The following is a 13,406-nucleotide window of genomic DNA, read 5'->3' as shown; positions in this document are numbered from 1 at the left end:
AACTCTAAATAATTGATGCCGCTTGTGAGCATTTATAATTTACGCCTTTATCCATCTGAGAAAGATAGCAAGGAAGTGTCGTTGAGGAATTCTCTAACATTGGGTTTATCCCGCACATCTTGTTAATGGCAGTTGTTATTGCCTTTGTGGCCACCCTATTTATCGAAGGGCTGTAGAAACATCACACTCTGCAGTAGAAGTAAAATGCAGATTCAGATGATCTATATGAAGTCATATTCCTTTGGGTGTGTTTCATTGGAGCTGAGTTCACAGTCGACTCATTGTTTTCCATCATATGACATGGTTTTAATATAACTAAATGAGATATTTCTTTAAATGAAAACAGGGGAAACAAACAAGAGCAGCTAACAAGTGTTTTCGTAAGCTATTGTTAGGCTATCTATTGATTCTTTAGGGTGCCATCATGTTGGCTGTTCCACCAGGATCTTGTTAATTTATTCAATGCAGCCGACTGTAAAACCATCACTCATCGATGGTCTCTAAAATCTGTGTGGAGGATTTGACATTTCTCGCTGACAGTGCTGATTAACACATACTCGTTGCTGAACAACTGTCTAATTTCTTGATTGTTATTTAAACATTTTTTTTTTTTGTAAAATTTCCAAGTATTTTAAATAGTGTTAAAATAGCACAAAGGTGCCATTTTTTTTTAATCAATAAATTTTTAAAAATAAAATTAATCACACATTTTACTGAAATTAATCATGATTAAACACACCTAACATTAAAGTTTTTACAAAATCCTTTTATATTAAAATAATTTCACATTCAATATCCAAATGAATGGAGAAACAACATAAAGACAGTATATTTTAAATATTTGTTCAATGGCATCTTTTTATGACTCAAGGCAAGTATCACTGATACCATTTTTATTTTTTATATTTCTTTTTTTATATATAATATTTTACCTTTGACTACAGCCATTACACATTACAGTATAATTGAGAGCTATTAATTTTAACTTTTATTAGACTTTTAACTTTTAATTTAAGTGTACTTAAAGCAATCTTCACATAAACCCATATAATAAACATTTACCTGTGCCCTTCAGCAAGTAGGAAATATACTGAAATACTGTAGAATAAAGTTATCAAACACTAAATTCTACTTTAAATATTTGAATGAATTCTTTAAGCTACAAAAGTGATTGATTTCTTCTTTTCCCCCCTTTGTTCTCTGATTAACAGACATTACATCAGATGGGTTATTAGGTTTTGGCTGGGTTATTAGGTGAAGTGGAGTGAGTTATGCACTTTCACAAAAATTCTCTTACTTAAATCTTTTCTGCACCTTGTTGTTTATAATGACAAGAGAATTTGTAATTGCAGATTCAGAATTCAGTGAGTGCACACTGAACAACTCTGGTGTTCTCCGCGATGATGATTCAAACACCTCCAAAGAGAATCTGATGCAACCAGAGCAAATTTACTGTAAATGTTACCACGATTGACAATTATAATTTATTTCACATTTTACTTTCATCTTGACAGCCATATAACATATCTAGCTTAATTGGGCAGGGGCATTTTTTGGCCCCTTATTTTGAATTTGGGGGGCATTTTTGTTCATTTTGGTGCCATTTTTGTCCCTAATTTCCAACCTTGCTCCCAAATAACAGGTATTCCGAAATCTGCAAACAGCACTGTCTTTCAGCTGTGCACAAGCTGGAGTCTATTTTTTATTTATTTTTTTTGATTTCTTGGTTTGGGTTCTTCTGCGGCGCCTATTTCAGAAACTTCTTTGAACCTTTGCTTCGATAAGCTCCTCTTATGCTGTCAACCTTAACAAGTGAAATGTTGATATGCTTGAAGGAGATAATGAACTGACAAAGCCTTACTGTACCTTCTCCAACTAGAGACCCTTCCTAACTCACATTTTACCTCTGATCAGCAGTTTGACCTTTTTCAAATGATATTCCCAATTTCCACTTCATCACTGCGTCTTCCTGAATTACCCAGCACTGTGCTACCTGAGAGCCTCATTACTGTAGAGATATATAGAAGGATTCGCTCAGTCAAGCATCGGGAGTTCAGTCTGAAAATGAATCCCATAATTTGATTGACCAAGGAAATGCCATAAGAAAGCGCCATGGTGACAGTCTTCCTGGGAGAGCAGAGATGCTAAAGGAGATAAGCATGACTAGATGCCATTTTCCAGTGTGCGAAGGAGCACTAAATCTACAAAGGTCAGGACTGAGTGATGGAGATATTAAACAGAGATCTGAGGCAAGCTGGGAACTATTATGCATGATGAGTCAGTGTCTTCAGCTATTGAGCAAGATCTGCTTATTAACAAAGAGACGTTATGTTTGACGTACACGTGACGAATGTGAAATTTCAAAGGTGTGCTACTTCAGGAATAATTAACCACCTTTTATTTTCACACACACACACACACACACACACACACACACACACACACACACACACACACACACACACACACACACACACACACACACACACACACACACACGTTTTATATAGAGCTTTTCAATTCATGTGGAGGATGCTGGAGGATACCTTTCAGAATTGCACAAGAAGCATCAGGTGAATTTAGTTTCAAGGTCAGTGGTTCTCAACTGGTGAGTCAAGTATGTTCTGATAAGGTCAAAACAAAGCTAAACGTAAGTGGTTAAATGCAACAAACCATATCATCATGCATTTTAGAGAGAAAAGAGAGGAAAATATTCTTCCTGTATATTTGTTTGTTGATGTCAAAGGCTATTTGTCCAGTCTCATGCTGAAATGTAAATTATGTGCATACTGACAGCATCTAAAACATATTTAAAATATGCATACCCAAATTTCATAAAATGAATTCTTTAAATATACATTTTCCCTAAAATTTGATGATATATATTTATTTGTGTGTATAATACAGGGTATATATGTGTGTGTGTGTGTGTGTGTGTGTGTGATTCAAAGTCAAAAAGGTTTTTTGAAGCATTAAAACAATAAAAGTTCAAAATACGATTTCTAAGTGCATTAGAATGTGACTTGTTTAATTGTATTTTAAAAATAATAACTAATCACACATTTTTACCTGTGTAACAAAAATGTGTATACCAAAAAAAAATAATAATAATAATTTCAGCCTTATTTAGAACAAGAATCATTATACAAAATATAAATAAATCAATATAATCATTATTATAAAATAAGAATTATATAATATTATATAAATTATATATATGAAATATTATGATAACTTTTTGTTTATATATTTATATTCAGTTTTACTTTTTTTGTTACACTGAATGGCGATGGAGATAAACAGTATACACACACACACACACACACACACACACACACACACACACACACACACATATATATATATATATATATATATATATATATATATATACCTACATACATATTAAGTATGCAATAACTTCCAAATAAAATATTTTTTTTTTTGCAATAACATGTTAGTCCCAAAATAACACATTTATACATTCTATTATTATTATTATTATTATTATTATTATTATTATTATTATTATTATTATTATTATCATCATTATTATTATTATTTTAGGGAAACCAATTGCCAGTTGATATCTATAAAATCAAACTAGTTGAGAACCACGTTTGGAGACAAAGTTATCCACTTGTGAATGGAAGTCACTACAAAGACATGCCACTGATGGCAGAACAGATTGTCAAACTGTCAGACGTGAGGGAAGCTCGGCCAATACACCAGCAGATTTCTCAATTAGCTTGCAGCCTTGAAAAAGGGAGGATTGAGTTTCGAAATGCCTGTTAGCGCCAGAGATACTGCAGTTTTGTCAATGGGCTTGTCTGGGCATGCAGTGTCGCTAAAAAGCCATTGATTTTGCATCATCAAAATGCAATTACATAATTTTGGCTGCAGTGATTTAAGGAATATGGTGTAGCTCGATGCCTTAGAACACCTCACAACACTTGTGCACATGTCAGTATACAGTGATAAAATATGCTCTCTATATTTTAGCCGACGCTCCTCCTCTCTAATTATTTGAGAAAATATTCTCTGAAAACTGAGCCAGGCTTATGAAAGTGTTTCAATGGCTGACTGTAAGACCATTTGCCTGGCTAGAGTATGTTCCAATCTGTTTTGTTCAATAATTACGCAGCGTTTTTTGTCATTCTGTTCTTAAAGCTCAGCCATTTGCTGCCCTGCTCAGCTTGACAGTAACATATGTGAAAATTGCATTGACTATCAGTGTAAACAACAGCTGATACCAGTTGAGAAGTCATTAGATATGGAAGAAGGATATTTGTTTCAAATTAGTTTGTCCACAAACCTCTTCTGGGTCTCCCAATGTCATCGGCACCAGATACAAATAGCATATTTCTTGCGTTTTGCTCATTCGTTTTACAGATGAAACCCGCAGTATTTAGATGTTATAATTGCATTCATTTCATCTAACGATAGCAAACAATGCAATAAACTAATTGCTTTTAGAGTACTTGATCTAAAGGACTACAATAAATGCACTCTGCATATGGCTATTTATTAGACAAGTGCTAGTTCTGACCTATACCAGTCAAACATAATTATGCAAACGTGTATGCGTACGCACATGGCTCAGAGCAGTGCATGGGGATAGTCACATTAATTTCATACAAAGCTGCCGCCTATGATTAGATGCCCTTCACCTAGACCGTCTGTTTAATAAATCTTATTTTAAATTGCTTCTGACATGCACAAGTTAGGAGAAGCAACAGCTGTAACCTTTGGTTCTCTTTTCAAGAACTCCACAGAGGTTTGGACACAAAGAAAAGAGATTCATCACAATCCTCTTTCTGTCCCTCGTTTCAGTGTAGAAAATTAAATAAATCTTTGTTGAAGAAATCAGCAGGGTGACTTGAACCATTTCAATGACATTTACAAATAATTCAGCGATGCCAAGGTTTGGTGTAGGGTCAAATGCAGCATATAAACAAGATTTTTTTTCAGTCCTGACAAATGGTTTTCTTTAACATTAACAGAAATTATAATTTTACAGTCCTTGGTTTAACTACAGAAAATAAAAGCCTTGAAAATGTCTTTGTGTCATGTAGAGTAATGTCAGTCAGAATGCTTCAGCAATATTTTGAGTCTTCATTACTTGGTGAGCACACGTCCATCCGCACTTGTCACATTCGATGCCGTGTGAGTAAGCTTCTTCTCTGTTGAGTAATGCGTTAAGTTACTGGCCCTGACAGAATTTGTATTCATATATTTTAGCATATCCCTGGCTGAAAACATAAACATGTACTGCAAATATATCAGTGTAACAGATCTTCTTGTAGGGAGTTCTTTGTTTTCATGGTGATGTAAATGTTTGCCTCTTCATATTAGTATGTTGCGTTATCCACTGAGAATACTGTAGACCTACTGTACGATACTTTTTTAACATTTTGAATAAAATATAAAGGCTATAGTCAATTTTAATGGGTTTTTTTTTGTATTATTTATATTAATAATTAACTTTACAAATAAAAACCTTTGGTCAGTAGCATATTTGTTTTTGCGGTGGTACCAAGAATTGTAAAACTCTGCTGGTATTGGTGGTGACTACTGAATTAAGAGTTAAATCTAAGGCAAAACTGGGCCATAAAACAACTGTAAAAACATAGAAAAGAAATTCACTCACTTATTTTATTTGGAATAGTTGGTTTCTATTACGTAAGAAAATATTAGTTAATACATGCTATATGACAAATTATGGTTCAAGCTTAATTTTTTAATTGAGAATATTCTCAATAAATGTTACTAGACAATGTCAAGTTGGACGATGATCAACCTGCAGTCTGTTTGATTTAGAAAGAGCCTCTCATTTGTTTTTTGTTTTGACTGATATTTTGTTGTCCTCTGCACAGATGAATTTATGATTCCTTTTAATGGAGCCATACCGCTAGTATTATGTCTGCAGAGAGTGGGCATAAAAGCCAGAGTATGTTCACAATAGCCAAGTTAATAAACTTGTATAAATTACATTCTTGGTGGTGCAAGCCATCCATTATATTATGTCTGACATTAGCTTAATGTATTCCGAGCATCACCAGCGATCCGATTTTATGGTGATTGCTTAAGTTTCACATCACGCCTGATTTGTGTGTCTGTTGTTCGGTGTAGCCTTTGAACAAATTCTCAACACGATTTAGCCAAGGAGACCCTTCAGGGGTTAGTTCAAACTTTTTCTGTCATGATTTACTCACTCTCATGTCCTCATTTTTTTCCCTCAGAACTCAGAAGATGACATTTTGAAGGGCTTAAATCTACTGGGTTGTTTTGAATTATTTAAAAAAAAAAACATTGTGTATTGCAGGGTTTCTAAAGTTATACTGTGTGACACTGAAATTTAAACTGGAAATCTGATGTTCTTCTTTAGTTGACCACTATGACCAGCTTATTGAGTCGAAAGAGCTAAGATCAAGAATCAGAATTGTTCCAAACAGTTTTGTGAAGCAAATCAGATGATCCAGCTCAAAATAATGATTCATTCACATTTCCGATGTCTCTCATGAACTATAGTTAACGTACCAAAGAGAGCTAAAGCAGATGTCAATGCCAAGATATTCTTCAGAAATTCACTTTTTGAATGCCACCGAAAAAACAAAACTCATGCGAGTTTGGAGAGACACGAGGGTGAGTAAATAATGCTGAAAATTTCACTTGAAGTGAGCTATTCTTTTAAGAGACTCTCATCTCATTGGGGTTCCTGTAAACTAGTCCGTGAAAGTCTGGTAGTTGTTGACCAGCTTGCTGTTGCTTTCCACACACTTATTTCTGAATGGACTGCGCTCATCCCCGTGGTCTTGAGTGTACCACCTGTGGCTGTGTGAGAGAGAGCTTGGTAGGGGATGTAGTCTGGGATGATGGAGCATGTTATAATCTGTCAGAGGTGAGCTCAGAAGCAGCAGGGTATTTTTTGGGAATTGTGTACTTCAGTGCCTGAATGGGTTTATGTTTTTGTCTCCTCCTACAGATTCCCCAGGTGAGTTATGCCTCCACGGCTCCTGATCTGAGTGACAACACCCGTTATGACTTCTTCTCCCGTGTGGTACCACCGGACACCTATCAGGCACAGGCTATGGTGGATATTGTCAGGGCCATGCGCTGGAATTACGTCGCCACGGTGGCATCGGAAGGGAATTACGGAGAGAGTGGCGTGGATGCCTTCATCCAGAAATCTCGGGAAGAGGGTAAGAGTGTGTTTTCATTCATTTTGGGATTTATTTTAAATTTAGTCCAAATTTCATCATGCAGCATTGTGTGGTCTTCATTGTAGCTTATTATTTCCAAGAACTGCCCACTCAGACAGGAAGAGAGGGTCTGACTGGAAAAAAGCAACCAACCACAGTATTTGCATATTTGCACTGGTATTCCGTTGTGAAAAAGAAGTGTTTATAATTGTACTGAATGTGCAGTATACTTCAATTCTTAAAAGTGTATATTAAAAAAAAAGGTACAGATAATATTAATGAAATACAAAGAAACCTTATGTTAATATATTTTAAATGTACTAAATTGTGTTTTTTTGCATTACAGTTGGGTACTTACAAATATATTTAAATACATGACAGGAGAAAGTTTACCATAAATGCTGGTCAGTATATTTGGCAGTTTAAACATAATAAATAAATAAATAATAGAAATCATTTTGAAATTACAGACGTATTAAGTCAAAAATCAAATCAAATAAAAATAAAATCAAAACAAAAACAAAATGGTTTTACAATGATTTCCTTTTTGTTTTTCTTCTCCACAGTTTTCAGCAATTAACTGAAACTTGAACTCAAACCCATCCGTTTTTGCATTATAAATTGCAATGGACTTCTTTCTGGTATCTGTTTATGCATCTGTATTGCATATTGCTATTGATCTCTCTTCCTTTCTTCCTCTATTCAATTTTAGTTTATGATATTTTACCCTAAAACCTTAACACTATCCTGGTGCCTTGAAAGGACTGATATTTGTTTCATCAAATGCAGATCTAGTTGTTTTGTGAAATGAATCCCGTACTTTAAGCTTATCAAAAGCAGCAATATTTTCCAAAGCATTTCCTTCCCAACTGCATTTTCTTCCTGAGAAATGAAACTTCAAGTGCACTCCAGGGGGAAAGCGGTCTTGTGATTTGTGCGAGGAATACTGAGTTCAACCATTGATTTCCTTCTAAATTTCTTCCCAAGTTTCCAAGTGCTTCAGGTTAAGCTTAGCTGACAGGCTGGAACCATTAGAGGGTCCCAGGTTTTGGAAATATCTACAGAACTTTTCAATTGCACATAGATCAATATAGAAATATAGAATTTGTCATTCATCACATTATACAGTTATTTAGATCTTGAAAATGTTTCATAACCCTCAAGCACTGGTGTATGCAAAATTGTTCTAGTCAAGTTTAATGAATAGTCTTTGTGAGGATACTCAAAACCGCCTAGAGGATGTTCTGGGGGAGATGGAGTCATACTCCTTTCTTTTCTCTGGGGTAACAGTGTCCTCCTCATGAGGCCATGCTTTCTCCTATGCATTTAGTCAATCAACATCTTTTCCTCTCCAATATTCTATCTTGAGATCTTGAGGCCATTCCTCATGAATGGAGAATCAGGGTGTTTTCACACTCTGCTCCAAAAGCTCAAGTTTGTTTGCTTGGTGTGAAAGCAAACTCTTAAAAAGTATACCTGAGGTGTGGTTATTGTGAACTCACAGTTCCGGAAGTGAACTGTAGTTGATGATGTATAATTGCCACCTTTGCATGCTTCCAGTCACATTTAATGTAGAAAATTTCTTTCAACCTTGATTGTAGAAAATCCCACTTCCCTTCTTCTAACAGGAACAATTGGGCTCAAAATACACCCTGGCTTAAAAAAATGTGGCCAGATACATTTTGCATGACTGTATATGTGCAGAGCGTAATGGATAAACTCATTAGTGCATTTGTTAGTTAAATAACATGATCCAGAAAATCTTTGTTCTTAGAGCTGCTCTGGTGCTTGAGAATGGAGAGCAAGTTTCATGCGAATGTATCAAATTGCATTCGCCAATAGGAAAGACAATCAATTTGGAAGTGAGGGAACATTTAAAAACCATGAAATGAAAAATGGGCTTGCATTTATATAATATTGAATTAATAAGAAATTGCTCTGTTTGGAATGTAATTGTGGAAGTCATATTCCATCAAAAGAAGAGCTTAGAAAAGTCTTAAATAGTTAATTCTCCAAAGGTCATATTTACTTTTGCTGATAGAAAAGTCATAATTCATACCATGAGTTTCAGAAATTTAGCTATTTATAATTTGTAGATCAAAATAATTTAAACAGCTTAAAGTGAATAGACAGCTTTAAAATATATGGAGTAAACACTCAGACTCTGTAGAGCATTGCTCTTTGTGGTCTAGTCGGGGGAAAAAAATATTTTCTTATTTATTAATTGAGAGTTAAGATGTACTGTTATAGTCGTTACTGAATGGATATGTTTGAATTTTTTCTGACATATCCACATTTTTTTAATTGTTATTATAAATATTGTAGATACATTTGATGCTGCTAAAAATGCAGCTTTAGTTCACTTCCAGAATGAAAATTTTCTCATAATTTACTCACCCCCATGTCATCCAAGATGTTCATGTCTTCCTGTCTTCAGTCACAAAGAAATTAAGGTTTTTGAGGAAAAAATTCCAGGATTTTTCTCCATATAATGGATCTAAATGGTAGCCAACAGGTTGAAGGTCCAAACTGCTGTTTCAGTGCAGCTTCAAAGGGCTCTACACAATCCTAGTCGAGGAATAGGGGTCTTATCTAGTAAAACGATCAGTCATTTTCTTAGAAAAATAAAAATGTATATACTTTTAAACCACAAATGCTTGTCTTGCACTAGCTCGTCTTCACGCATTACAGAAAGGCTACCCACACATAACCTTTCCAACAACGCGTGAATTTGCAGACATGCGTCGCGGAGCTAGTTCACAAAGTGTATTTGTGGTTAAAAAGTATATACTTTTTTTTTTAGAGAAAATTGTTTCACTATATAAGACCCTTATTCCTCAGCTTGGATTGTGTAGAGCCCTTTGAAGCTGCACTGAAACGGACCTTCAGTTCATTGGACACCACTGAAGTCCATTATATGGAAAAAAATCCTGGAAATGTTTTCCTTAAAATCCTTTATTTCTTTGCGACTGAAGACAGAAAGGCGTGAACATCTTGGATGACATGGGGGTGAATAAATTGTCAGTATATTTTTATTCTGGAAGTGAACTGATCCTTTAAGAATATTTGTGTTAGTCTTGAATAAGAATCCAAAAAGTAATTTATAATCATCATTTTAATTATTCTAATATGTATAATATAAGAGCGTTTTGGCTGGCTGTAGTTAAGAAAAAAAAAAAACAAAAAAAAAAAAAAACACCTTGATATAAAACAACAGAATCCTCTGCTTGAATGTGTACTACAGTAGTTGCATCAGCAGTCAATCAATTTAATGACCAGTCGATAAATGTTAATCCTTATATGGCTAGCACTCACTGGGGAAACATTAGATCACCTAATTAATATTCATGAGCCAGGTTTATAATGTGTCCCCCACTTTTAAGATCATTCCCAGGGTACCAACTACTCAGATTTTGATACTGAGTCAAATCTAGCTGTAATATGCTAGTATAGAAAGTACTTTAGAAGAAAAATGCTAATAGCACCTCCAAGTTTTGTTATAACTCATTGCTGGTGGTTAGATATGGACAGAGGGAATGGTGACAGTTATGTGCATTTATTCATGCTTTATGTTTTTATTCATACACCATATAAAAAGGCCCCATTATATAACTTTGGATATCCAGACCACTCCCACAGCTGTATTTAGAGGATGCTGGATGGATGGTGTGAGACTTGAAGGCCGTGATTTGAATAACCATGAGCATCACTGCAGTGCCATGCGGTCTCCTTATAGCTTCATGGGAGTGTTTGCACATCTGTCCAGGGTGTAGAGAAAGAGCAAGTGTCAAGATGAAAAAAAAGAGAAAAAAAGGGACAACAGGGATTGAGAAAGAAAGGCAGAAACAAACAAACAAAGATAATTAATAGCTTAAGTCTTGGCTGTGTGGGTCGATAGAATGTTTCCCATGGTGCTTTGCTCACATATATCTCCATTCTGTGTCTGGACCAGAGTAATAGAGTATATGAGCAGGATATCTAACTGAACAATCCTATTATATTTTGCCTATCACTTAGAAATTAATTTTTTTTAAGTACCAACAAAAGTAGTTTCCTAAGTGTATGATCTTCAATTACAGTGGCAGCCAAAAGTCTGAGATCACTTGTTGAAAATGCTTTCATTTATTTGTATGCAAAATAATTTAGATGAAACTGAACAAAAACAAGATTTTCAGAAAATTTCCATTTACATCATAATGTGTTTTTAATTAAGTATTCTAAAAACAAATCTCCAAAACTTCTTTATTTCCAAGCTTAAACAGAAGAAATCCTAGTTCTTTTTGTTTGTTTGTTTTTTACATGGTCTCAGATTTTCGAGCCCCACTGTAGATGGTTATTAATTAAAATATGTTTGCGTAGCATTGCCTGTTTGGAGTAATTCCTTCATAATTTATGGCAACAAATGAATAAATAATGCAGATGTGACAGAGCAGTGGTTTACCACAGAGAGCGAAGGGACTAAGCATTGGTATCCTGCACCTCTTAGAATCTCTGCTTATGATAGGCTGATAAATAATGCTTACTTATTGTAATAAAATATGTGATGTACACAGAATTCTCTCAGATATTCATAGCTGGCTGGAGTGAAATGGGGACAGAGTCAGTGGGTAAAATGCAGTCACATGTGTTGATCTCCTGAAATGAAGAGGAAAGTTTTTTTTTTTTTTTTTTTTTTAGCATTTTAGGTGTTTTTAGATCAGTGTGAATTCATTTTCTATCAAATTTTTGTATGGTTGCTGGATTGAAAGCATATGGAACTCAATATACCTCACACTATCAACAAGCAACCAATACTGTAATATATTTGTATATGTTTGTGTTAAAAATTGTAAACATTTTTGACATTGCTACAAAAATAACTGCGGTAATAGAGTGAGATGCATATTATTAATTATTAATATTATTGATAGTCACCTTCACTATTAATACTTAACTATTGGTCAGCAATTATTATTATTATTTTTTTTAATCTTTTTTATTACTGGTGACTATTTTCTCAATCTTGTTGAACATTTTTGAAACTGCTTAAAAAATAATGTGTTTTTTTTTTTACACTGTCGATTATTCCTCTCTCTCTCTCTCTCTCTGTCTTTTTTTCTTTTTCTCAGAGGCACTGCCTCTCTATTCTCCTCAGAGAAAACACCCCTCATAAAGAGACCTGTTATATTGAGGGTCTGTAGGCTATGGATGTTTGATTACGGTGACCATATCCTAACCTTAGCCCATACATTTCAAATGATGGACATGAAGAGCCGCCTTTTTGGCACATAATGTTTGATCGTCTTATGATTTGTTCGTCATTCCCTACAGACTCAAGCATACCTATGAAGCGTAAGACAAGGCTCTTCAATTCCAGGCCTGAAGGCATTCCTGGGTTCATTTTTTTTGTGTGTGTTTCTGCCCTGACCAACACATGATTCAATTCAGTCCTGCCTCGAGGGAAAAAGCTGAAAAACACTATGTTTGTGAAACGCCTCACTGTTTTTCTCCTCTGTCTTTCTTGGCGTTTTCAAAGGAGGGCTTTGTGACATCTTAACCCTGTATCGATGTCAGTTATTTGCTTGTAATGTCTGTAACCAAGTGTGTTATCTAATACCACAGTAGGTTCACAGTAATCAAATTGAACAAGTTTGTGTGCGATAAGAAGTCTACCACAAAAGACCATCCAAGGCATTGAGGGAAACATACTGCACTCGTTCTCTTTGTTGACTCTCCTTCTAGCAGAACCTCATTCAATATTTTCAGTATCTTCTGAGTTTCAGTAATGGGCCAAATTTATAATGCGCCTACTGCTGAGGGACCTTGAAGGGTTGAATTCTGAAATGAAGGAATAGATTTGGTGACTTTTGAAAGGTGACTGCCACTAGCATACATCACCATGGAAAATGGTCGCCCAGTGGTACCGTGGAGTTGACTTGGGCCACCGCTGAGTGATGAGCAATCTTCAGCCACAGCATGGCACAATAGCAAAGTAAACAACGTACGCTGCTCTCAGCATACATAAATCTCCAATATTTGATAAATAAGATTTGCCTGCTGTAATTGATTCCATGTGGAGATCCAAATAGAAGCCTCGGAGGCCCTGGTAAATCTAATCAAGAGGGAGGTTAGTCATATGGTGAGTTACCTAAGGCTTTGTGATAAAGGATCAACAATTATAACATTCATAATTACTGGAGACAAACATGTAGATTATTATATATA

General features: G+C 35.1%; 1 protein-coding gene across 2 annotated transcripts in view; it reads left to right on the top strand.

Annotated features, from left to right (window-relative positions):
* Positions 1-13,406, top strand: part of LOC109095028 (metabotropic glutamate receptor 4-like) — a 157,384-nt gene that overhangs the window by 80,054 nt on the left and 63,924 nt on the right. For both annotated transcript variants that reach the window (XM_042758816.1, XM_042758817.1), the window contains exon 3: positions 6,986-7,202. In XM_042758816.1, the coding sequence (XP_042614750.1) occupies positions 6,986-7,202 (217 nt within the window). The remainder of the gene's footprint in view (positions 1-6,985; positions 7,203-13,406) is intronic.

The sequence above is a fragment of the Cyprinus carpio genome, chromosome A6 (assembly GCF_018340385.1).
Source record: "Cyprinus carpio isolate SPL01 chromosome A6, ASM1834038v1, whole genome shotgun sequence".
Lineage (NCBI taxonomy): Eukaryota > Metazoa > Chordata > Actinopteri > Cypriniformes > Cyprinidae > Cyprinus > Cyprinus carpio.
This window is presented reverse-complemented; position numbering and strand designations above follow the sequence as displayed.